Genomic DNA, 26,848 nt, shown 5'->3' on the forward strand with positions numbered 1-26,848 from the left:
CTAACAACCCGAACAACTAAAGGCCGGTAAAATTTTGGGAATATGATCTCTGCCTTTATAAAGTACTTTATTATCTGCACTTTAATATGATTATAAAGGATATCAGAAGTAACAATATTTTAAAATGATTATGAATTATGAATATATGCTTTTTACCTTTATACAGAGAGATGTGTGCGGTGCAAAACAATTTTTGTTAACAAAAAAAGTGAACAAATCTATTTATTATAATATATTTTTGTAAAATCTACTTCCTTGTTGTGTGTTATTTACTTGCAGCAGTGGTGTAAGAGCACTGATTTTCTTATTTTAATATAGGGGTAGATAAATATAAGGTAAAGGTAAAGGTACCCCTGCCCGTACGGGCCAGTCTTGACAGACTCTGGGGTTGTGCGCCCATCTCACTTAAGAGGCCAGGGGCCAGCGCTGTCCGGAGACACTTCCGGGTCACGTGGCCAGCGTGACATCGCTGCTCTGGCGAGCCAGAGCCGCACACGGAAACGCCGTTTACCTTCCCGCTGGTAAGCGGTCCCTATTTATCTACTTGCACCCGGAGGTGCTTTCAAACTGCTAGGTTGGCAGGCGCTGGGACCGCGCAGCGGGAGCGCACCCCGCCGCAGGGATTCGAACCGCCGACCTTTCGATCGGCAAGCCCTAGGCGCTGAGGCTTTAACCCACAGCGCCACCTGCGTCCCCCTTAGATAAATATAGGTGTAGATAATTAAAATATAGGGGTTTTTTTTTGTTCCTACCTAAGTGCCCTTGATTACCATGCCCTTGATTACCATGCAAATAAATAAAAATGCACCTAGTTCCTTTTCTTCGTGCAACAGTGAAAATACTTTTGTGGTGGCATATGTATTGGAAGTTGCTCAGAGTTTCATGCTGTTCACCTAATGCCAACCAATTTTGGGTTCTGTGTCTAATGGGGAACAAGCCATGCAGAAGAATGGTCATTTTTCTGGTGGTTCTAGATATTATTTCATATCTGAAATAATCTCCTACTGTTTTGGAGACAGACTCAACACTGATTGTAGATGAACTATGGTGCCTCTGCCCCTTCCTGCTCTAATCTAGACAACTCTTGTCAAGCAGTCTTGCATGACAATTCATTAAATTAGTTTTCACAAGCAGTTTGGTTAATCTTAAAACTATCAGGTAATCACAGAGAATCCAAAAGCTATGGTTATTGTTTTGGGCTGTGGTAAATTTTTGCTGTGTCTTGAGTAATTGGGTATAGGGAAGAAGTGGAAGATTTCCTCAACAAACTGATGTCTGGTGGATGAAGAGATCACCTCAATTCCCGAGTCATCGATGAACAAGTAAAAGGAATATTCACAGGTAATCTCTGATCCCTTCACATGTTGTCTGTAACTTTAATATCAAAGTGCCATGTATGTTGAACTGCAAATATTAGAAGGCAGCAATAAGGTCTAGAAAGCATGCAAGGTATACTTAATGCACCAGGATATATTATTTTAGAACAACTGTGTGACTCACTATACTTGTTTGGCTCTGAATAAGGCTGGGCCTTCTTTCTCAGGTTATGCATATAAATAGGGAGTTCTTTCCCAACTGGAATCTTAAGTCAGACCATGGCTTTGTATAGAATACCAGCCAGATTCCAGAAATAAAAAGGCAAGGCCACATGACCTGGAAATTCCAGAAATAGCAGGCCTAACAATGCTAAGGATGTGTTATGTCTCATATTGTAAACGACATTCTGTTTAGCAATTTGATGGAAACACCACAACCCGCTCACTGCATTAGATGCTTTACACTTAAGTAATATAGAGGCCTAGCATGAGCTGATATGAAATGCTTATACACTTCCAAGGTAGCAAAGGGGCAGTGATATTACCAACTTGTCATGGTGCCACAAAGCTTGGGACCTGCATGTTCATTGTATACAAATTCCAGAGTCTGTATTTCACTCTGATTCTTTTGGTAAAACAGAACAATCATGCTGGTGGCAGCCAAACCTAGAGCATAACTAAATGGGTTCACTAGTACTTGGTGAGGACCACATTTTGATGTGATGTGTACTGTCATTTCACAGCCTTACATGGCAAGATCTTCAAAGTGGCCAAAAGAGGTAATATATCACCCAGCCTCTCTTGGAAATGGCTGTTCAGCTACATGGAAGAATTTGGCTTCAGTCAGTGATTCCCTCCTTTGCAATTTGGCAATCTGGTAGGGGAAGAAGGGAGAATATGTGTAGTATAACTTCTCCTGAAACTCCCAGTACTCGTCCAGAGCTGCCACAACCGAAGGGGAGGAAGGACAAAACAAACCTTAGGCTAGTGGGTCTTCTCTTGCTAATGGCAATGACCTGCATTAGCAACTAAAGTATTCAAAAATTGTGATATAAACCTCCAGCTGAGAGACCAGAGAGGTAGGGAGAAAAGGTCATTTCATGCCACTCTAGCTGAGTAGAGGTACACTGTTCTTTTCCTTTTGTAAAGCAGGGGTTTTGCTATAAAAGTCTGACATGTGTTCTCACTTTGAGTTGCTTTGAAATGTTGTAGTTTTAATTATATATACACATCAAGTTAGCAAGACAAGTTAGCAAAGTAAACAACAAATACTTTGTATTTGAAATAAACATCTCATGTAAATATCCAATGTATTTTTCATCAATGCATTTTTATACAAACGTCATTTTCATAGAAGAGGAGTTATTAGATGTATCATGATCAGATGAAATATTTACCTGCATACGTCTGAAAATAAGTTTTGATTGTTTTACGCAGTTTACAATAAGTGTTATAATATGCTTTCATCTGCAGATTGTCACAAATATTCCGTTTCATTTCACTATTTAGTTCCTCTGACTGATGCAAGATACTACGGTTATCAAGCCAATCAAAGGTTCTACAAGCAACAACACAGCTTGACACCTACATTAGTTTCATAAGCTAAGGTAGAGGTTAATATCAGAGGTGCACTTTACAAAGCAGTTCCGTCATGAAAAAATGCCTGCATTGTTCCTGGTAAGACAACTATCCTATAGTGTTGACCACTGTTTGTGACTCTTCCCATTCATTTGTATTGCCTGCAGAAGTGACCTGCTAATTTGCTTCCCAATGCCAAGATAGTTGTATAATTTCATTGATTGTCACAGTCTGCACTTCTAGCATTTCTAACCTGCCAACTCGGCATAACACTTCATGCTTCTGCTAAAATGGACGGTGGGCCATGAAAGCTTGTGTGTTAGTCTTTAAGGTGACCAAAGACTACTGTAGCTACCTCAGCTGGAAAACATGATGCATATACTTGCAAAGCTATGTAGAATTTAGTTTGATAATCCTTCCATTTATCTACCATTTAAAAAAATATAAACAACTGCAGGTACAAAATAAATCAGAGCACCCTTTTCTGCCTCAGAAGAAGAGTCAATTAAAAATACCTTAATACTTAGTGGTCCCTGAGTTTGTTTTGAAACTTGTCTATTGTCTATGCAGGGGGAAGAAATGTTTAGGACATACATAGTGCTGGACACAGCTATAGCAATTGAAAATTCCAGTGGGATGTGAGCCAGCCAATCCATTCTGCATGCTTCTCCACAAGAAGGTATGGAAAGTGTCCCATATCATTCCACGTCTGTTACAAACTATTTTCTTGGAAAGCTGCAAAGGACCTCAGCAGGCTGGGCCTCCAAGATCCAGTGGTTATGCTTCTTAAGGCTGCCGCACCCAAGCATCTGGAACATACTGCATGTTTGTGCTCTTGTGGAACTTAGAGAAGGAGGCTGTCTCAGTTCAATGAGGTAAGGAAATTATTTTGGCAAAGTGGGCCTTTAGAGCACTGTGCTGAAAATGAAATGCAAGCAGGTTTTTATAGATTTGTGGCTCGGGGCCTTTTTTCAAAAAACCAACAACAAAAACCCCCACATCAAAAGTGGTTAAAACACTGCCAAAATTACTTAATGTAAGATGCTCCCTGGTGCATCAGACCGAAGGTCTCTATCGAGTGCAGCATCTTGCTTCCCATAGTGGCTTTGATCTGGCAAGGGAAATCTGCACATGGCAGCAAGCTTCCAGTCCTATGCGCATGGCTGCATATTTACATCAACAATGTAATGTTTATCCAGACTTCTCTGAGATGTGTCTTCAGTGCAGCTAGGGATGCTCATTCCCATCTGGACTTACAGTTGCTGTAGACTACTAATGCTTGAGGAGAACTTGATGCTTTGAATGCAGTAGCAGTTTTTTAAGTTCATACTAGCTTAGTAAGGGAGCAGTTGATTCATCTGAAATCCACTTGCATTTTTTCTTTTCGTCAGCTAAGGCTTTTATATACAGCAGCTGCTTCTGTGCTTCTTCCAGCCCTCGTTCATTCTCCAGTTTATTCAGTATCTATGGAAACAAAAGAAATGTGTGCGGCCTTATTTTAACACATTTTTTTCAGTGTTACAGTAGCTCTGCTTGAGCAAACCACATTCCTTCTAATGCTAGCCTATGCATCTTGTTGTTTATAAGTTTATTGCCAATCACAAGATAAAACACTTCCTCTGACAAGAGCTATCTAAATTAAAAACCACAAACATTTAGTAAATGCAAGCCCAAATTTATGAAAGCAAGCATATCAATGTACAACAGTCATGAGGAAAGATACAGCCAATATGGGAAAGCTGTCCTGTCCCCATCCTCCAGTGGCATAACAAGGGCAAAGCAGAAATTTATATCTATAAAATGACCACATCCTTTATTCCAGAGCCACAGACGGAAACATTTTCAGCAGTTGTAATAATAGGGTGTGATTTGAAGGGGCATGTTTATACTAAGATGATTAATCAGTCACACTTTTGTAGCTATGAAATGGAGTGGCCCAGTTATATGTGGCATCAAAACTGTTTAGAATTGGATGAGTAAACAGGTATTTATGACAATAAAGTTTAGTGAGACTTGGTCACTCCTTTTTTTTATCATATTGTTTAACTTGGGTAAAGGTTCTTGTTTCTGGTCCCAGGTAGCCCTTCCTCTGTTCTCATCAGGCTAATCCTTAGTTAACTCTGTTCAGCTCTGACTAGCCTGACACAACTCATTCACTACCCCGACATGTGGGATAGTTTGTGCATTATTAAAATTGCCATAAGTAAGTTTTATTTTACCTTACATAATTTGACAGTACAGTGGTACCTCAGGTTAAGTACTTAATTCATTCTGGAGGTTCATTCTTAACCTGAAGCACCACTTTAGCTAATGGGGCCTCCTGCTGCCACTGCACAATTTCTGTTCTCATCCTGAATCAAAGTTCTTAACCTGAGGTACTATTTCTGGGTTAGCGGAGTCTGTAACCTGAAGCGTCTGTAACCCGAGGTACCACTGTAGATTTAAATAGTAAAAAGACATGCCTTACATGCAGTGGCAGTCCTTGGGGTCTCAAATTTCAGCAGCAACCTGTGCAATGCCAAAAGTTGGCAAGGTCAATCACCTCCTGCCTTCCATTCTACATAGTTTTAGTGACCTTAAAGCTCCATGCCCAGTGTGACTGAACTAGCTGTACTCCCCTAAATCGGCCTCTGATATATGGCTTATTAGGATGTAATGTCAAACAGTGGCTTGGTTAATATGTGGCCCTGTATGCTTTCTACTTCACCCCACTTCTTTTGTGGCAATACATAGTTTGTTGCTACTTCCAAATTATTGTTTATATTTTCCCTGCAAGTGAGAATTGCGAACCATGGTTTGATCAAGTTTTGCAGTTCTGTTTTGTAGGGGAAGTGCAATACAGTTTTCTATTCCATCTGCAATGTGAGCACTTTCTCCTCTTGTATATTGATTCATTTTCTTTTGTGTCAAACCTGAGGCCTGCTCATGTACGTGAACCAAGCTGAATATTTAGGTCCTGATCAAAAAGTATATGTGCAATGTACATGCTCATAAAGTGGTCTGAATATTTACAGAATTCCTTAGTCAACAACTCAGAAGTTTTGCAGCCGGAGGCACAGTATAGTATAGATAAAGGGCATACTACTAAACATTTTGGTAACTAGAGAAAGAGAGGGAGTGAAAAGAAGAGGAACTTACATCATCGTAATATCTTGCTATGTAGTGGTAAATTTTAGTCAAGGCTGCAGACTCATTAAATTCATTTTCATGTTTCTGCGAGGAGGAAAGGAAAACTGGTGAAACAATGCTAATAGCATATGAAATAGTTAATAATGACATGGCTTGCATACAACATTGCGCCAAACCATGGCTGCGTGCAAGCAAGCAGATATATGGCTTTCTGGAGTGAAGATCACAGCCACTGTGATACTCTACTGGACCTGCTACTGCACGGGTGTTATGTCCCAATCTAGGCTCATGGTATCATCTATAGGTTTGGACATAAACACTGTGCCAAACTATGGCTTAATGCCTCAGTAGCATTGTGGGAGAAACACAGTGGCCACAATCTTTGCTCTAGGAACTCATGTGTCTGGCTTAGCACTAGGTGTGAACTGGGTTAATAAATATGCAAGGTGAGGGAGAAACATTACTACTGTCTGCAGGGCACCACTGGGATGTTTCTCATTCAAGAGGCCAGTTCTTGCTTTACAGCCAAGGCACAGCATGCCGTCATACCATCTGCATAGGTGGGCAGAAACAATGAAATGATACCTTAGATTCCTGAGTTAAAAATTCTTCTAGCTCCAAAGTGGACAATGAAGGTAAATCCCTAATTGCTTTATAGAAAGCTTTAACCTCTTCTTTGTAAAGTGGAATATCCTTCGCGTAGAGAAGTTTGTTTGTTGGTGCTTCCTTTAAAAAAGAAAACAAAAGACAACTATTGTTATTTCTACACACTATCTTTCAATATAAATAATGTCAGGCTGCCTTACAGTGTCGAACAATTAAAGCACAGAATAAAATGGCAGTTTACAGCATTAAAACTGTACAGTTGTTAAGATTTTAAAGGCCCCTTTTTGGTAGTGAGGGTTAGAATTATAGTGTTACAGTTATTATCATTTTTCTAACAAAAATTGTCTCTGAATGCTGCAATGGATTGTGATAGTTTGTTTTAGTTACATTTTTGGTGGTGTACCTTTTTATTACAGTATGATTTTGTGATGGCCCTTGGCTAAGCAAGAAGGATATTAAAGGCTGGGGGGAATAAAAAGGTCTGGCACTGAAAAGACAACCATCTGTGGGGTGAACATCAAGAAGGGCAACTTCCCATTCATCACCAGCTTCACCTCAGACAGCTGGGTCCCTTGAAGGAAGGTTACCCACAGCGTATGGATAGGTGTGTGTGTGTGGAGTAATGAAAACTATGCCTCATGTTTTGTTCTCTGTTGTCATTTCCTTTTTTAATACTGCAGGTGTTGAATAGGTAAAGGGACCCCTGACCATTAGGTCCAGTCGTGACCTACTCTGGGGTTGCGGCGCTCATCTCGCTTTATTGGCCAAGGGAGACGGCATACAGCTGCATAGCCAGCATGACTAAGCCGCCTCTGGCGAACCAGAGCAGCACACGGAAACGCCGTTTGACGTGCTTTCGAACTGCTAGGTGGGCAGGAGCAGGGACCGAGCAACGGGAGCTCACCCCGTCACAGGGATTCGAACCGCCGACCTTCTGATTGGCAAGTCCTAGGCTCTGTGGTTTAACCCACAGCGCCACCCGCATCCCACATGTGGAATAGGAGGGTACTAAAAAAGGCTTCCAAATTAAAACTGCATTATACTTGCACTGCAGAACAGTTTTACTGTATATGCTAGCCGCATGCAGTGAGACGCCATGCCTGTGACAAGCCTCCTGTTCTTATAGTCCTAGGCGGGCAGCAAAGAATAGGAGGTTTATCCAAGCACTTACTAAGCCCCAAATCATGGCTGGTAGTGGTCTCTGTTCAGCCTTGTAGGTTACATAACTTTTACCCACTTTTGGTACGGCAACCAAAAGAAAAAGAAACGTTACAGGAAAACAGCGTTGCTGAGTTTTCAAGGTGTCACAGAAATGTGTCATTCAAGAAACCACTTTATCGCACCCTTTCATTACAAGTCAATAAGGGAAGCCTCTTGGTAGCTTTGAAGTTTCAACCACAGCCACTTGCTCAGCTGCAAAGGGAACTGCATCTTTGGATCAAATTTTAAACTTTCAATGGGGTTAAGCATTAAAATATAACAGAGCACAGCAGTTGCTTTTTCATGAACAGTATTGTGGAAGCCTGAAAGATAAATCTAGCACTTCTGAAATTTCCTTTATTATTTCCAGTCTGACTTTTTTTGTGCACTAACCTAAAAAAACTTTAAAATAGGAAATATGTTTCCTGTATGCAAATCAGACAGTTGGTTCCTTTATCGGGTGTGTGTGTTAAATGTAAACTACTTGATCTCCCACAGCTTCGTCTATTGAGTGAACCTGATGCATCAAGGATTGTAATACACACAACTCCGGATGCCAGATATGGGCTCCTTAACTATGTAACTCCCTTTAGTGTGCATGGATCTAATCCCACAAAGCACTCTGAATGTGAAAACCTGCACACTGAAGTTCTTGCAAGTTTAGGGCATGCATGTGAAGTGGAGTGAATGTTGAATTACAGAAGTAATTCTGGAGTAAAATGATTGCCTTCAATAGGGACAGTACTGTGGAAAAATTGGTTTGGAAGGTATCGCCTAAGGAAAGAGTATGTAAAACATGAAATCGAGATACTACCTTTCCCAGTTGTTGCTCTGATAGAGAAAAGGCATCCATAAATGCTTGTGCAATTACTGACAAACAGCCATCAAGATGTGGAGTCTTTTTGATATCAAAGACAAATTGAGGGTTCTTCAGTATATTCACCCAGAAGCGAAGAGGAAGACTGGCAAGAGAAAAGGCAAACTTCAAATTAATAATGTTCCAGGAAAAGTTTATTAATCCCACTAAAAGTAATTTAACATCAGTGCTTCAGCATAATAAATAATCATGTCCTCAGGTGATAGTATAGTCCCTTCACTGCTGAACATACTGCCAGTTCATGCATTGTTATGTTTGAGTTTTACCGTATTTTTCGCCCTATAGGACACACTTTTTCCCCTCCAAAAATGAAGGGGAAATGTGTGTGCGTCCTATGGGGCGAATGCAGGCTTTCGCTGAAGCCTGGAGAGCGAGAGGGGTCGGTGCACACCGACCCCTCTCGCTCTCCAGGCTTCAGGAGAGCCGCAGTGCCAGCCCCACAAGGCCAGGGGACAGCGGGGAGGCGGAACGCCGCCATCCCGCTGTCTCCCGATGTGGTTTGGAGGCTGACGGGGAGACGCGTGCTTCTCCCCACCGCCAGCCCTGCAAGCTCCGGGGACAGCGGGGAGGCGTAGCGCGTCTTCCCGCTGTCCCCGGACCTGGTCTACAGGCGGGCGGCGGGGAGAAGAGCGCTTCTCCCCGCTGCCTGCCCCGCAAGCTCTGGGGACAGCGGGGAGGCGCAGTGCGTCTTCCCGCTGTCCCCGGACCTGGTCTGCAGGTGGGCGGCGGGGAGAAGAGCGCTTCTCCCCGCTGCCGGCCCCACAAGCGCCTGGGGGGGAAATAAATTTTTTTTTCTTTATTTTCCCCCCAAAAAACTTGGTGCGTCCTATGGGCCGGTACGTCCTATGGGGCGAAAAATACGGTACATGAAGCACATTCATAAATATATACCTGTTAGTTTTCCATATATGGACCACATCAGGGTCTGTAATTTTCTTATTTTCAGCCTGAGCATCCAAGAAGTCAAAAAAATACTTGACAGCAACTGGGGCTTTATTGTTTGGTAAAGTCCAAATGCTCCTAAACAGCTCTTCAACAACTGAGTGAATTGCAACCTTTGAAAGAAATAAAAAGGCAATGTTTTATTGCTTAGACAAAAGAGTTGCTGAGATGTAAATTAACAAAACAACGAGCTCCATCTATCAAGGACAATTTGTGCAACAAAAATGGAGCTGAACACTTTTCAGTCACCCATTCAAGACTGGCACCATCACTATGTATAAAAGCCAGTGTTCTCTTATACTTCAGATCCATCTCAATGGAAGGGGCAGCTCTGAATGCATCTGTACGCAATAATTCTCTTTTCATGTAAATGAATGGGGAAGCCCAGTTGAGCTCCATGTGCCAAGAAGAAAAAAAAGATCTATAGGTGGTCACTAGGTTCTACAATCTCATTCTGTGTTTTTAAGTCACATCAGTTAATTGCTGCCTCTTTGTGAAGCTTCTTAATCTTATCTTTTCTGGCCTAGCCTTAAATAAAGTTCAGCACTTACCTTTGTAGAAAGAAGTTTAGTAAGATACATTTCCTTCACTTTAAATTTTTGTTTTCCTTTGTGTTTTGCACCCTGTGTATCTTTGGCTGCTTCAGAATCTGGTATTATCTGTAAGAAAGGTATACACAAATGTGCATGCAGATGCAGTGGTTAAGGGAGGCAATAATATATAACAAAAACATCTAGTTGTCCGATATTGCTGACTTACCAGATGGCAATAGTCGTTTGGGTATTCCCCATCTGAGAAACATGCTTAAAGGAGGAAAGAGAGAATGAATGAAATGCACACAGTGAAAGGGATTAAGCAGTTGCCAAGAAAAGACATCCAGGTAATCCATGTTTAATTATATTCCTGTGAAGGACCCTGAGGTTGTGTAATTGCCACCCTGTGCTCCTTTGGGAGGAAGGGCAGGATATAAATGTAATAACTACATAATGTAATTCCCACCACTCTGTGCAGTAAGAAGACAGGCTAAATAAATTATCTGTATCATTGGCTTTACTGCTCCCTTTTGCCAGCTTCTGTCACAAAATATCATCCCAGCCCTCTGGGAGCAGGAAGAAAAGCAGAATGAAACATCTGCTGTAGCATTCTGTTGCCTTCGTGAAACCAACCCTGCATCAATCCGAACTATGAGGCTGATTTCACAATGTGTAAAATTACAAATTTCTCTTGTGCCTTGTCTACTTTGGCCTTAAAAATGGAATCTCCATATTCTCTGCAAACATACGTGTCAGGGGCTCAGGAGCAGAGGCACAGGGAAGAGAGGAGATGGAGAGCGAAGGGGAAGAATCCGAGGGGAGCGTAGGAGAAGAGGACAGTGGACCGAGGGATTCCATGAGCCTCTCCAGCGAATCGGAAGATTCACAGAAGGGGGCGCCAGTGGCCAGGGGTAGGGAGTTCCCAAGGGGAACGCCCCAGGAGCAAGGGGGCAGCAGGGACTCCCAGAGCAGTAGTTGGAAATCAGGACCAGCTTCCCCACCAGAGCAGAGTGGGGGGGAAGAGTCCCAAGGATTGGGGCCAGTGCATTCCCCACCAGGGAGAGAAGATGAGGCAGGGCTGACCACGCCTCCATCAGAAAGTCGGACAACGGAGGGGAGGTCAGATCCGGCCAGTATCCCGGAAGAGGGAAGCAGTGACCGAAGTAGTGTAACGGTTAGGAGAAAGGTCACTGGGTTGGCGCGAGAGGCAAGTTCAAATGTACAGGAGCGCGGGACAGCAGAGAATGAGGATTGGGAACCGGGTCCTAAAGCCCGCAGGAGGCAGGGGGAGGAGCTAAGCGACTCAGCGTCGGAAGAGTCCAGAAAGGGCAATGCCCCAGCGGGCAGGAGCACCCAGAAGAGGAGAGAGCAGCGGAAAAGGTGGAGCAGGGCTAGGATCTTAAACTGGTGTCAGAGGGGAGGAGACTCAGACGGGACTTCGCCGATCTAGGGTTTAAGATGTAGGGCTGCGCGCTGCGGCTTTGAAATGGAAATTGAACTTCAATAAAAACTTTTGTACATTACGACAGCCTAGCGTTGGTCCTCTGTGAGCTGGGACCTAGAGGCAGCTCTGACAATACAAAAAAGGGTAATATCTTTATGACCTACATATAAGCTTCCCTGAAGCATCCGGCCGTATGCTTAATGCTCTTTTAGACTAATCAGAGCTTATTCCAAAATGGGGAGCCTGTGGCCCATTAAGTTGAAATCAGTCCCAGCCAGCATGGCCAATGGTTCAAGATGGGGGGGGGAGTTGTGGCCCAATAACATCTGGAGGGCAACAGGTTCCCCATCCTTGTGATTTTCTTCAACTTACTCTTTTTATAGATCATAAAACTGGACCCTTCGCATAAATGGCTGCTTCAGAACTATGGTTCAAATGGTCTGCTATATACTCATAGCTCTATAAAACCCATTACAGTGGGGGTGGGAAACCTGTGGCTGTTCATATGTTGCTGGACTACAACTTCTGCCATCCCTGACCATTGGCCTTTCTGGCTGCTGCTGGTGGGCGTTGCAGTCCAACAACCTGTGGAAGGGTCCCCCATCCTGCCATCACAATGATATATATCAGGCTTATATTGGTTTCAGTACCTGATAGATCCGTTTTTTTCTTAAAGATTTTAATAGTCGCTCCATCTGAAATCTGAAAAGGAAATAAAACAGCTTTTGTAATATGCATTTTTTCCCTAAAACTACACGGTTCCTCAAAGTTCACATGATCCACTGCATGTGACTTGTTACTTTGTTCCCAGCTAGCACATACACAGCACAGGTCAAAGAATGCATTATGTTCTGTGTTCATTTCCCCACTCTGAGGCTTCCTAAGTGCAAAGTTAAGAGTAGCCATAGGGTTTTTTCTATTCTAATGCAGCCAGCCAGCCATGCTATAAAGGCTGACGTTCCTAAAGGGCCTTATATTTTGGGATGTGTACAGTACTTTTTTTTTTTTAATATAATGTGACATGCTTATCTGAAAGCACATGTATCATAATGACTGTTCACATGTCCTGCTAAGGCATAAACTGGTCACATTCCACTATGCATGAGCTATGTGCTGAAGCATGCAATCCAGGTTTTCCATTAATCAAGTGGGACAAAAAACCTTGGAATGGCTGGATTAAGAGTTCCAACCAAAACAGTGCCCAAAGGCTGTTAAAACCATAAACATTCTGGTGAGCCAGGCTGTTACCTATATAATAGGTCCAAAAGTAACCCAGCTGATAGCTGCAGTGCTCAGCAGTTGAATGCTGTGTGTTTGAAAACACAGTGCTTCCCTATTGCTACTCAGTTACTGAAATGACTTGCACAGAATAGGATGCCTTCCAAAAATGGGGAAAAGTGAAACTGCAGCAGCCGGCCCACTGTAAAGCTTATCCTTTGCCAATAGAATCCTGCAGTTACACCAAGATTTAGGAAGTGCAAGAAAAATAGATTTTGTTCAACTGATGAAATGTTTGATGACCTGAAACAAGAAATTTACAAAAACTGAAAGACGAAGAACAGGAAAAACTGGGTTTGTTTTTCTCTTTTACTATCGGATTATTTATCCATCCAGCCAAATATTACCAAGGCCAAATGGCAGTGTCTCTTCCAAATCACAGGCAGCTGTGACTGAAATCTTTTTAACTGGAGATGGTCGTGATTAAAACTGGAACCTTATGCATGCACAGCATAATCTTTACTACTGAGCTATAGGGCTTTCCCCAAATACAAATAAAAGAACACGTAGCACAGCCAAGCAGAGGCAAAATGAAGATAGCAAAAACAAAGTAAAGATAGCTCCAAATAAAATCTAATCTCTCAAGGGGCATAGGGCTAACAAAAGGGTAAATAAAAATTTAAGTACAAGAATATACATTGTGTATTTTGTGGGTGAGTACTTGAGATGAATTCAAACGGATTTATGGGGAAAGAGCATGGCAACAAATTTCACTTCCTTCTGTGATGACGTGCTAAACGTCATTGACAAAGTGTAAAAGGGAATATACTATTCCAGGACTTCAGTAAGGGCTTTGAAAACATCTCAGATTACACAATCAAATCAAAGGGAACAGGAGAAATTTTGTCATTCTGTGTACTTGGCAAGACACCTGGAAAGGCAATGAGTAGATGCAACTCACAGGATGCTGCCTTATACTGAGGCAGACCAATCGTCCATCTAGCTCAGTACTGTCTACACTGATTGGTAGTGGCTTTCCAGAGTTTCAGGCAGGGAAGTCTCCCAGCCCTACCTGAAGAGGCCAGGGATTGAACTTGGTACCTTCTGCATGCTAAGCAGATGTTCCAGCACTGATCTCCTTCCCCAAACCACAGTAAGAAAGAACACGGTAACACAAAGTTCTGCCTCAGACTCAGTTAATTCTAGTGACCCCAGTCCAGCTAAGAGCAGCTATAACTAAGAATGCTGAACTTGGTGGGACTTTGACTTGTGCTGCACATACAATTGAAACCATTTCAGTAACTTGATTGTGACCAATTAAGTCCCTTTGATTATGCTTGAAACTGTTTAGGAACAAGTTTGGCATGCAAAGGTTTCCTTTTTTTTCTCATTTTGAATTTACTGTTTATAAACACTCAGTACTAATGCTTTTTCATGGAAATGTGCATGGAAATGTAGCTAGGCTAACAGTGTAATCCTGTGTCTCACAAGTACTATGGGATTTTCTCCCAGGAAAGAATGTACAGGACTGCAGCTTAAGTGACTTCCTATAGACCCACATCAAGTATGTGATGGCATTAGCAATAGAATCCTGGTCCAGTCTTTCAGCTAGACCATATGACAACTATTAGATACAGTATTTGAGAAGATCGTGGAAGATCATAGAATTTTAGAGTTGGAAGGGACAACAAGGGTTATCTAATCCAATTCCCTGCAGTGTGGGGATCTTTTGTCCAACATGGGGCTTGAACCCATGACACTGAAATCAAGAGTCTCATGCTCTACCGACTGGGCTATCCCAGATTGTCCTTACAAAAGAGAGATCTTCAAATTATTAAGGATTTTTGTTCTTACCGCATAATGTCGTATGGTGTTCAGCTTGGTAATTCCATTTTCCAGAATCTCAGAGGAACTATCTATGTCCAAAAGTTCAGTTGTTTGTACACCTGACTGAAGAGCTGCCAAACAATTAAAACAGTTGCAATTCAAACATATCCTGTGCTTAGATTTTTGAGATGCCATTGGTGGCTTGCGAGGCAACCCTATCATATTTTGCCAGTCTTAAAATTCTCATAAGAGGTCAAGATGCTAAAAGTACTTGCACTGATGATGCTGGATTTGTGAACCATTTGAAACCATATTCCATTCCTTCATGGCTACATGAGCTTCTGTATCACAATAGGGTTTTGTGAGCAGCCATTGAGGTGGATCACTACTACCAGTGCTGTACTGGCTATTCCCAATGGATCATTCTGCTTCAGCTAATACTGCAGCAACAGCGACTGTGATACTGTGCTTGTCAAGCATTTAATTTGCCCAGTCCTCAATAGGCTGCTACATATTACATAAGCTAACTGTAATCCACAAATGACAGAATTTATTTAGTTAAAACAGATTGGTTTTAATGAATTCATAGTAATTTGTGGGTCTCGTCTGTTAACAGCAGAGAAATCTTCAATTGTGGTTTTTCAAAAACCCATTATTAAATTCTGTTCTAAGAGTAAACAAAGGAAAATAAATGCCAGATTATAAATTTTTAACAAATATAGGGCAGTGGCAATGCCTTACCCAAGGCCATTTCATTGAGCTGAAGATCATAAAGAGAGCCATTCTTTTTCAGAAAGACTTGCAAGATCTTCTCTTTGGCTTGCCCTATGGTGTCACAATCCAGGACGTTAACTTGAATTGTCTGAAAAGTGCCTTCACACTCACTTTGTGGGATATTTTCAAAGACAACATTTAATTCCTGAAAGAGAACAAATGTTTAAACACAATGTAATTTACAACCCAGACTTAAAGCACATAAAAACCCTAAGTGAATAAAAAGATAACCATCTGCCACTGAAAAGACCTTATAGCTGGTGCCAAGGAAGTCTTTCTGAAGAGCCTATTTCATAGCCGAGGTGCCACCACTGAAAAAGCACTCTCCTTGAAGAGCCACCTGACTCACTTCGCTTGGAGCAGGGCCTCCAAAGATTATCTTAGTGCTCAAGCAGTGATATGTAAACCACTTGTATGCAAATCATTATCATCTGTGTTAGCAAATCTTGTATTATGTCAGAGGAAATTAATATAGATCTTTCTAAAACATGTTTTCACACTTCACAGTTACTCAATCCCAACTGAACTAATGTGCTAAGTTTGGGCCACAGACAGCAGAGTTCAATCTCATACCCAAAAGCAAGCTGAGTCGACTCAGGCAAGTCAGTAACCTGATCTAGTCATAATGCTAAAGCATAGTTTTCATGTATGAAATAGCTGCCTCTTATCTGTTCTGATGCAGGCATGAAATTGTAAGTATCTGCTTCCAGATAAATAAATTAAACAGTATTTTATTTATTTGAACTGGTGTTTTTAGGTATGGCCTATCCAAATAAGCTAGGATCAGAAATCACAATTTTATCTTTGGTTGTTTGGACAAACTCTAGATTAAGCTACAGTTTGTCATGGTTCATATAATAAGATAAACTATGGATACTTGGAAACAGAAGTGGCTGCTTCTGATCTTGCAACCATACTGGGAAAGTTGAGGTGAGAGTGTATTAGCTTGAAACTTGTTAACTGCAGCCAGTATCTCACAGCCTCAAGATAATCCATCTCTAAAAACTAAGTGACCTATCTCACAAATTATAGGTGGTGTGGAGAAAGCAATCTGGCATTTTTTCTCTCCCTCTCATAACAATAGAATCTTTTATGAATGTCAGTCTATGAAGAACCACAATTCGACCGTAGACTACATATGTGAGACCACTTCTTGATCTAGAATTCCACCCCTGCTTAGCCATATAGTTTCTACCATACAAGACTTGTTGGTTTCATTTGCTGGACACACAATTAACAAGACATACCACTGTATTGAATTCAGTTACTTGCCACAGTAACCAGTCTTCATTTAGTGTGTTCAAGGCCTTGCAGGTTATTACATCCACAGGGCCCCTGTTTATTCTTTGATTTAGGGTTGTCACAAGCATATAGAATGGATCCCCAAATGTCTCCTAAGAAACATAATGAAACACAATGTTATTGAAGAAGAAGAGGAGGAGTTTGGATTTGATATCCCGCTTTATCACTACCCGAAGGAGTCTCAAAGCGTCTAACATTCTCCTTTCCCTTCCTCCCCCACAACAAACACTCTGTGAGGTGAGTGGGGCTGAGAGACTTCAGAGAAGTGTGACTGGCCCAAGGTCACCCAGCAGCTGCAAGTGGAGGAGCGGGGAAGCGAACCCGGTTCACCAGATTACAAGTCTACCGCTCTTAACAACTACACCACACTGGCTTATAGTTATACCTTCTTTTCTTTGCATTTTTCTATGCATTACAACTTATTTGTTAAACGGGGAAAACAACCAGAAAAACTGCCCTGCTTAAAGTCTGCTGCAAATAATAGGCATTTCCATGTAGGGAAAGACACGAACCCCACATATACTGTATTTTTCGCCCTATAGGACGCAATTTTTCCCCTCCAAAAATGAAGGGGAAATGTGTGTGCGTCCTATGGGGCGAATGCAGGCTTTCGTTGAAGCCTGGAGAGCGAGAGGGGTCGGTGTGCACCGACCCCTCTCGCTCTCCAGGCTTCAGGAGAGCCCCACCGCCAGCCCCACAGCTCGGGGGACAGCGAGGAGGCGGAACGCCGCCATCCCGCTGTCCCCCGACTTTGTTAGAAGGCTGGCGGGGGGGAGGGGGAGAAGCCTGCTCCTCCCTGTCACCAGCCCCGCAAACTCGGGGCTTCCCCCGCCCCAGCCACGTACCGGGGGAGGGGAAGAATTTCCCCCCCTTTATTTCCTCCCCCCCCCCCAAATCTAGGTGCGTCCTATGGGCCGGTGCGTCCTACAGGGTGAAAAATACGGTAGATTGCATGCTCATCTATTTCTTCACATCTACATATAATGTATGTGTAATGGGAAGCGGCAGCCAGCTACAGGATGCAGTTATGCATACATTTAGTGGAAGAGACACGTGCAATTGTCACAAAATATGTTCTACCTGTATGTTTCACATTTTTGCCTATGTACATGTGTTTTCTCTTTAAAAGTATGAAGCAATGTTTGAAATGGTAGGTGCCACAGATGAACCTGGAAAGGCTTCTTCCTTCTCTAAACAGCTCATTTTCCTACTCCTCATCTTTTACCCCAAATATTTATGAGTGCTCAAATGTGGGGTTCCCATTCATTTAATGATTCAAAATAAAACCTGTTCATGCAAATGTATTCCACTGAACTGAAGGGGACTCTTCGAGTGCATGCATGTTACTAAGTACTGAACAAACTGCTAGGCAAGAAAGCTGCTGTACATGCACATCACAAGTGGTTCCTTCTGCATGAAAACAAGCAAGTATAATGAAAAGATACAATACTTGCCCGAAGAAAACCGGAGAGGCAAACAGACATCCAATTTGTCAGCAGTTTTTCTACCACTGACTCTGTACGCCTTAGCAGCAGCTTCGGTTGTATATTGCTAGACTGTTCCATCAAATCCCTTGTCAAGACCTCTAGAATATGGGTTAAGTAGACTAGGTTTGTTTGTAGTGCGATCGTCAAGAATGATGCAAACAAGCATCTGTTTATAAAGAGAATAATAAATTTAATGACGAGGAAGAACTTGAATATAAGCTAATATGTAATTCTGCCTACATCATTACCTAAGTAATAGCAATACTAACTCGATTTATATGCTGCCACTCTCATCCTGGCAGCTGTCACATAAAGTTGAAGGAAATACCAGCACTTCCAAAATAAAATAAAATAGGAGTACTACTAAGAAAACCTGGAGAACAATAAAATGGAGGATACAAAATGCATGATCGCTTGTTAACATAAGGCAGTGAGTATAAATGGTCCACATGACAAAGCTCCAGGAGTAGGTCTCAAATTAAACCAAGACTTGTACTGTCCATAGACCTAAGAACCAAAATGCCACAGTTTTAAACTCTGTCCATCACTCTACAAGTAACCAAAGAAAAAGACACATGGCAGGAACACTGTAGTTATTTTCTAGATATTGTTGGACTACAACTCCCATCATCCCTGACCACTGGTCCTGCTAGCTAGGGATGATGGGAGCTGTATTTCTGCAGACCCAAGGTTGGGAAAGGCTGGTCTAGACCATTAAACACTGCTGCCAACTTTTTGTATTATTTCAAGTGAAGAGAAATGATTGCTGGAAGCTCCTATGAGATGAATAACTAACTTGTGTAAATTATGCAGCTAAAAAAAGTAACCTCCAGCTATCTTCAATACCTGGAATTTCACTTCAGTGGAGATGAATCCTTAACTTGGCCTGCCACTTCAACCCTCAAAACACCCCAGCCCCATAATTGCAAGGGTTGGAGAGAAGTGAGTTAATTATCTTACTGGGTGCCCCTTTGTATTAGCATTGCCTTAGCTGTCCCCAGTTTTGGTTTCTAGCTATTCCAGCCAGTCAATCTTCCAAGTCATTTAATCCAATAAAGCCCAGAATGTCTATTAGTATTCACAAAACAGAATAACTAACACCAATGAATATGTTGATTTCATTCTACAGAAGAGTGCCTTATCTTAGTGCAATTTGGTCTGCATATTCTGTTTCAATATTCTAAGTTACTGAACTCTTAGCAAGATTCCAATATGTTTCTTTCTAATTCAAGGTAATTACACAGACATAACAGTGAAAATACCTCTGTAAGAATCAGATACAGGTTGTATTCAACCAAGTTTTATTCAGAGTAGATTCACTGGACTAAGGAACATGACTAAGGCAGCTCCATTAATTTCATTAAGTACTCTGAACCAAAACTTCATTGCTTACCACCTACATTTTCTTTCCAGAAGCTTGACTAATGAGATTTTTTGGAGCAGTGTGAGGGATCAAAGTCAACAGAAACACAACATTTCTATATGTGCAGGTTGTTCTTTCATGTTTCTACAACTTGAAGAATCTAAGTTCTGTAGCATACCTGTCTTTTACAGAGAAGGTTTTCTGTTTTTCAAGCGTATGAATCAGAGTAACAAGAAAATGCTTGTTACAAATTAAGGCGTACAATGCTGTAATGCTTTCATCCTTCTGCTCAGGATTTCTGCTCTGAAATACATGAATTGTATGTCTGTTTCTTTGTTTTTAATATGTTGTTCGTTTTATTATAAATTATAGCTGCAAGCATCGAATACAAAAAAAATTGTTGTTGAATACAAAACAAACAAACAAAAAGATTTTCAGGCAGGCAAGGTAATATTATTTTAACCAACCACTGCTAGGAACTGCTAGGACAGGGATGGGTTGTCTCCAAAGGATGTTGGATGCCAACTCCCATCAGCTCCAATGGGCATGGTCAGTGCTCAGGGAGATGGAATTGTAGTCCAACAACATCTGGAGGGCCACAGCTTCACCATCCCTGTTAGCAGGTCTTTAAGATTCACTGTATTCTTTGTTCTCTGAAAATGAAGAGTGTGAGGATTTCAAACTTCATTAACTCCTGTACAGCAAGGATTTATAAGTATCCCTATCAATAACAGCTCAGAGCAGATAGCTATGAAGGCTGTGCAGTGGATTCAGTCTTGTCCCGAGGCAAATTGGGCCTATTTGGAGGGACCTGAGCATCAACTCGGGTTCAGACAGACATGGATCACTATGAGTTGGGTGGCTCAGAGTGATCCAATCTGTGACTGTCAGCGGATAGGCAGGTAAGAGGCGTGGGAAAACCTGGCTCTTCTGTCCCCAGACTGCCCCCTGAGCGTGGAATCCTAGGGGAGAGGCACTCCTGGTCTTGGTAGGAGGAAAGAGGCACAAGGACAACTTCCCCCATCCGTCTCCTGGATACATGTTTAATTAGTGGTTTAAAACCCTAATTAAACATTAGTTCTACCTGTGAACGTATTTGAGAATGGATCTGAGGAGGGATAGCGTTCCCCAGGTTGACAGAGTCTTACAATTCCCGAGCAATGCTGGGCACAAGGCTGCCAGTGACATATAGCTTGCCACCTGCCATGCTAATGAACATAATACACACATCCTGTGAACATCTCTGTATGGAAATTAGTTACAGCATTCAGATTTGTTTTTTCTTATTTATAAAAGTTATCTGTTGCATTCTCTGTATAGGAATTGAAAGCAAGATGCAGCATAAAATGACAACAGAAATTCGCTAGAAACACTAAAAGAATCATACTACCCAGTTTTTATTTCTGTTAAACCAGTTGCCTCTTTTGTAAGAGAACTAAAATTATATGTAAAACACTTACAAGGGGTTCACTGGAGTCTTCAATCAAGATAAACGACGTGCCTCCAGCCTAAAATAACAGATTGACGACTATGATGTTGACAGAAGATTGCAAAACAAAAGATTGCAAAATAGATAAGGCATTCAAATAAAAAGCAGTGGTTTGGATTGGCCCATATGGTGAAGCTGCATGCACACAATAACCAAATGACTTTTCAAAGGAAGACCTTTGCATAAACTGCCCCATATTTTTATAAGCAAACTGGATTCACGTAATAATTTTCTGGGTTGAAGTCAACTTTGGTGAACTTTTTAGTAGAATGTCACAGCACCTGAGGTGACCTGGCAGCAAAACAACATGCCCTGAAAATACTTTGATGAATGACATCTCCCCTCTGCTCCTGTGCACTGTTCTGGGGTTCTCCTAACCCTTCAGAGTGGATTTTGGGAAGGTGCGGGGGCACATGGGGAGAAGAGAGGAAAGTCCCATTGCAGTAGTGTGAGTCTTTGTGTTGGCTTCCACTAGCACACTGAGTTAGTTGAGTTCAACCCAAAAAATCCCACAAAAGCTCAACAGCAACAAAAACAAAAACAAACCCCAAGTCTTAAAATCAGCAAGGTTTATTCTGTCAAGCGCTGCCCTTTTATTATAAAGGTCATTTAACTGTATGCAAAGCCATGACACATTTACAACTTGGGCGATTTCAATTCCTGCAAAAGGTTTATAACAAATACATAAGCAGTCGTTTACCTCCGGGAAGGAAGTTCGAATAAGAAAGTGTTTGTAGTCAAGGAAGGGGATGGTTCCAAAACTATCAACCACATCCAATTTTTCCATCTGCAGCTCTACGAAGCCTGCAAGAAACAAAGATCCCCTGGAGTGCCGGTTTTTGTAATATAACATTATCTTAATTACAGCTTTCAAAGAGATATTGGAAAGTAGCTATCATGAGACAGTTTTCACAGTATACATTTATCTCTGTACTCATTTTTAATGCAATGGGAAATGTTGATCGCATATGATTTTTAATAGTTATTTATTCATAAAAATAGCAGAGCAGTTTACAATGATTATATATAAAATCTTACAGTAAATGTCATATAAGAATGTTAAAAGCAGAAATTAGCTAACTGCTATGGAAAGATGCATTCTTAGCTGCTTGCATAAACCTGATGGAACTGGAAAGTTTTAAGAGTTGGAACAAAAGGTGCCTGCTGAATCTCTGTTGGCAGAGCATTCCACAATACTGGGCAAATGGCACTAAAGGCACTTAAATAAATATCCCATTTACCTGCACTGTTGAACATAATGTAGCGGTACAAAGAAGGTGGGTTGGCAGTAGTAAATGGCAGCTGCACCGAGGTCAAATTGGGGCCTAGATTCTTACAAGGGGCAGTTGTGGGGCGGCAGTGGAGGGAGAGACACAACACTCTTAGCTATGCCAGTTTGTGCCCATACTAGGTGCCACTGGCTAATCAATACCTGCACACATGGTGCTGACCCAGCCACTTTCTGCTTCCAAAATCACTGCATTATATTCCGCTTGAAAGCAGCTGATCTCTCTTCCCCTTGGCTTCTAGAGAATGATGGCAGCCAATTACTACCATCTGCTGCACCACACAGGCCATCCCTGATATAACCTCATGCTATCACAGAACTGCTAATATTAACATGAAGAAGGAATTCTGTGTGTTATGACTATGGGAAATCACAGAATGGTGATCTACTTGAAGGAATACATGCACTTGATAGATCACGAGGCGCCTCATCCACAAAAGAGCTCTAAAAAAAATTAAAACCCTCACCTTCACGTATTTCTTTGCGGAGTTCACATTCCAGAAGCTCCAGGTGTTCGCTCAGTTTACGATTCAACTGCTTGGATTTTCTTTGGGTCACGAAAATTGCAACTGGGGAAAAAAAATTGATACAGTCATACCTCGGGATAAATACGCTTCAGGTTGAGCGCTTTTGGGTTGCACTCCACAGCGACCCAGAAGTAACAGAGCATGTTACTTCCGGGTTTCGTCGCTCACGCATGCGCAGCCGGTCAAAATGACGTCACGCGCATGCGTAGAAGCAGCGAAACACGGCACGCGCAGACGTGCTGTTGTGTCTTACATTCTGTTCGGGATGCGAACGGGGCTCCGGAATGGATCCCCATTTGCATCCCGAGGTAGCACTGTACTCAATAAAAAGCAGAAATAAGAACCATCAAATATACTAATTTGCATTCTTTTTATCAAAACAAAGGGCAAAAACAGGAATCTGCAGTACTTTGAAAACAGCTGTGTCTCAGAATAGTCACCAAAAGGTAGTAGTGACTGCCACCATACAACACTGTTACAAAGAAGTTGGTTGCCCCAGTGTGGGTACTGGTTGCTGATGTTATTAGGGAATGACCATCTATGCAAAAACTGTAAGCTTGCATGTATTGGCTACTAAACCCCCCTCCCTCCCTCCTCCTCCTCCTTCACCACAAAACAAAGGCAGAAAGTCTCATCCACCACAGATTGCTGTGTCAGGGCTGCTGGGTCTTTCACTTAAGAAACCACCCCACTGACCACCATTGCATGCGCTTACTGGTTTTTAACAGATGGAAAACTGGACACATGAATAGTGCTACTTACCAGCAATGACTACGGGGATTAACAAAAGAAGGGTCAAATATGAATAGTTGTGTGCTTCTTTTGGAACTTCTTGCTTAAAGTTTCCCAGCTTGACCTAGTGGATTGGGGAGGGGGAAATGAATATGTAAGAAAGACCTATATTGATATGTAGTTCTTGACCCTGCTCGCTGAGTTGTTATCCTTCTTCTGTGGCTGGAAAAAAACAGCACACTGCAGCTGAGCTAATACTATGTGTTGAAATCAATAGACAAAACCATAGACACTGTTACCTCTCCTTCTAGCACTCCGTTCGCACAGGGAGCTGCAGCTCCAAGCATGACTGAAATAACAATGACTGAGGTGCTATATATAGAAGCGATGCAGGAAAGAAGGAAACTCAACAGTGCTATCTAACCCAAGATTAAATCAATTGTACAACACAAGGGAAAAAGGGGGGAAACACCAAAATAATGCTCAACATTACCAATCTACTCCCCACAAAAGACTCAGGGAAAACTAAGATGTAGAAATATTTGCCCCATATTAATTTTGGAGCTATATCTTTGGGATTTCTTAATGTAAAATCAAATCATATGGTTTTATACCAGCACTTCAGTTTCTAAATTATAATTACTGCAAGATCATGTTGAAGGAGTATAACACATCAGTATTTGTGCCTGGCATCTGGTTACCTATATTTTGCACTGCGTATTTATCATACAAGTATTGATATAGAAAAATATAATGCCCAAGCGTACCTGTTCTCATACAGTTTTGATCCCCTTTGTTCTCAGTTTAATTGATTTTATATTTGATTCTTGAAAACTGGGCTTTTCTGCCTCTGATGCTGAGCTGTGCGCATGTGCGCACACACACCCTTGATACCGCAGGGTGGGGGGACTCTAGCCCAAATGCATTCCCTCATGGGGGAACTTTTGGAGGTCATAAACACCCCCCACCCAGGTTAGTTTAAGTCTCAGTTTTACTGAAGTCTAATCTTTGTCAGTTGTTTTCCAAAGAATGTTTGGAGTTTACCACTTTTTGTGGCAACTGGCTGCCCTTTATTCTGATGGTATCTTTACACGGAGAGTCACCCAGGTGTTCAATAATTTCGGGCGGTGGATGTAGGGTGCTCACATTGGTAGCATAGGACCCTTGCTTTGCGAGACACCCTCTGGAGGATGTTCTGTCTGGCTAACCCATGGAACTTATTGTTAGTGCACACTCATAGCTTTGTGCTGATACTCTCTTAATCAAGCAAGAAATTAAGTTAAGGTATTGGCCTTACCGTTGCTAACTGCTATTTGGTAACTGTGAATGTCACACTGAGAATAATATATTAATTAAAGAATTGAAAATTTTGGTTAAGACTATAAAGTACTTATGTTTCTTTGTTTATTTAATCTCATGGCAGTATTTTCTTCTTTGTTTTATGTTAGATTAAATAGTATATTCACATGTAATAAGAAAAAATACAGAGCCCATAAGCTTTTACTCACATAAACCTTCACACTGGATGTATCAATCTCGTCATTGGATGTCTGTTGGGCTCTGCAGTAGAGAGTGCTGCGACTTTCAGTTTGCGAAATATTTTGAACAGTGAAAGTTACGTTTAGCAATTTCCCAGCAGCCATGCAGGACATAAAAACGTCAATCTCACCTATAGAAATATTTAACCCATCGTTTTTTTTCTGGAAAGAGATGAGAAAATACTATGAAGTGTGAAATACGCACCAAATTCAAAGAATTTTAGCATGTGAATGTTTAAAATAGAAGATTTGTGCTTTCTCTTTATAAAACCCAAACCAGCATCTTACATGTATTTTTAACTCCAAGACAGGATGCATATCAGTTGTCAGTTCATAGTGAATAAATTCAGGGTCAGGTTCATATCGAAATTCAATGCAAGGTATACTTTTCGTTTCAACTTTTAGAACAACTTTTACATTACTTTTCTCAGTATTAACAGCTGGTGTTGTAAAATTACACTCAGATCTGTCACTGCGGCATGTAAATTTCTAGAAAAAGAAAAAGGGGGAAGGGGGGAAAATGAAAAAACTATAAAGCACTGCCAAATTGTATACAGTGGTAACTCGAGTTATAGACGCTTCAGGTTACAGACTCTGCTGACCCAGAAACAGAACCTCGGGTTAAGAACTTTGCTTCAGGATGAGAACAGAAATCGCGCGGTGGTGCGGCAGCTGCGGGAGGCCCCAATTAGCTAAAGGGGTACCTCAGGTTAAGAACAGTTTCAGGTTTAGAACGGACCTACAGAACGAATTAAGTTCTTAACCCGAGGTACCAATGTATAGTACACATTGTTAAATTGTAGCCAATATGTTGGCTGCAATTCTATGCACAGTTATGATGCTTACATCACAGAATTCCATGGAATTTAACTTAATATTTTCATATACAGTGGTACCTTGGTTTGCATATGTTTTGGATTACAAACACGTAAAACCCGGAAGTGCATGTCCCGGATTGCAACCTTTTTTGGATTACAACCCATTTTTTGGGATTACGAACCATTTTTGGGGGGAGGCCCCATTGATGACAATGCACCTTGGGTTACAACCTGTTTTGGTTTACAAACGGATCTCTGGAACCGATTATGGTTGTAAACCAAGGTACCACTGTACACAATATTCCTTAAGTAGGATTGCCATATTTTGTTGAGCTTTTTTTTGGGAAACCTCCCCCCAAAATAGTGATTTTAAGCTTTTGGAGCTGTTTACGCTGATTCCCCCCTCCCCCATTCCATTGCCATACAGCCGGGTTTTCTCCTGACATTTTGCCAATTCGGCAAAACTCCCTCCTGACACCATTTTTACACCCAGAAACCAGGAAATGTCTAGAATTTTTCTGACATATGGCAAGCCTACGTTAAGACACTTTGTGCTGGATTCAGGAGGTCACTTGTGTGAACGGAAGGGCTCTTTCATTCACAGAAGCAACTGAGATCCAATGGAGCCTCTCCAACGGAACATAGGTCAGCTATTTTCACGGATTCCGCCCCCCCCCCCATCCTTCCCCATTTCTCATGCTGTTCTGGACAGTCACCCAGCACTCTGGAGATGGTTTTCAGAACTGGAGCAGGGAGGAGGAACTGGCTTCCTCCAGCATGACTGGAACTCCACTAAGCGGAAGTCTGAATTCAAACCTTATGGTGGAGTACAGCCCTTAAATTGCTTACTCCTACAATAA

General features: G+C 41.8%; 1 protein-coding gene and 2 long non-coding RNA genes across 3 annotated transcripts in view; 2 read left to right on the forward strand and 1 right to left on the reverse strand.

Annotated features, from left to right (window-relative positions):
• Positions 1 to 722: 722 nt before the first annotated feature.
• LOC307225581 lies at positions 723 to 3,887 on the forward strand. Its single transcript, XR_013843091.1, has 2 exons — positions 723 to 1,341; positions 2,826 to 3,887. It is a non-coding gene; the product is annotated as an uncharacterized lncRNA (long non-coding RNA).
• Positions 2,575 to 26,848, reverse strand: part of PLXNC1 (plexin C1) — a 56,687-nt gene continuing 32,413 nt past the window's right edge. Inside the window, exons 13-31 of the mRNA XM_079993438.1 lie at positions 25,459 to 25,659; positions 25,141 to 25,332; positions 23,663 to 23,756; positions 22,841 to 22,942; positions 21,786 to 21,889; positions 21,057 to 21,104; positions 19,775 to 19,899; positions 18,201 to 18,399; positions 16,692 to 16,838; positions 15,412 to 15,589; positions 14,698 to 14,801; positions 12,276 to 12,327; positions 10,408 to 10,451; positions 10,200 to 10,307; positions 9,598 to 9,761; positions 8,644 to 8,791; positions 6,609 to 6,749; positions 6,033 to 6,107; positions 2,575 to 4,358 (exon numbers count right to left, since the gene is read on the reverse strand). Of these exons, the coding sequence (XP_079849564.1) occupies positions 4,224 to 4,358; positions 6,033 to 6,107; positions 6,609 to 6,749; positions 8,644 to 8,791; positions 9,598 to 9,761; positions 10,200 to 10,307; positions 10,408 to 10,451; positions 12,276 to 12,327; positions 14,698 to 14,801; positions 15,412 to 15,589; positions 16,692 to 16,838; positions 18,201 to 18,399; positions 19,775 to 19,899; positions 21,057 to 21,104; positions 21,786 to 21,889; positions 22,841 to 22,942; positions 23,663 to 23,756; positions 25,141 to 25,332; positions 25,459 to 25,659 (2,361 nt within the window). The 3' untranslated portion in view covers positions 2,575 to 4,223. The remainder of the gene's footprint in view (positions 4,359 to 6,032; positions 6,108 to 6,608; positions 6,750 to 8,643; positions 8,792 to 9,597; positions 9,762 to 10,199; positions 10,308 to 10,407; positions 10,452 to 12,275; positions 12,328 to 14,697; positions 14,802 to 15,411; positions 15,590 to 16,691; positions 16,839 to 18,200; positions 18,400 to 19,774; positions 19,900 to 21,056; positions 21,105 to 21,785; positions 21,890 to 22,840; positions 22,943 to 23,662; positions 23,757 to 25,140; positions 25,333 to 25,458; positions 25,660 to 26,848) is intronic.
• Positions 6,789 to 8,707, forward strand: LOC307225583. The gene is made up of 2 exons (XR_013843094.1): positions 6,789 to 7,320; positions 7,631 to 8,707. It is a non-coding gene; the product is annotated as an uncharacterized lncRNA (long non-coding RNA).

Source organism: Podarcis cretensis, assembly GCF_951804945.1.
Source record: "Podarcis cretensis genome assembly, chromosome: 10".
NCBI lineage: Eukaryota > Metazoa > Chordata > Lepidosauria > Squamata > Lacertidae > Podarcis > Podarcis cretensis.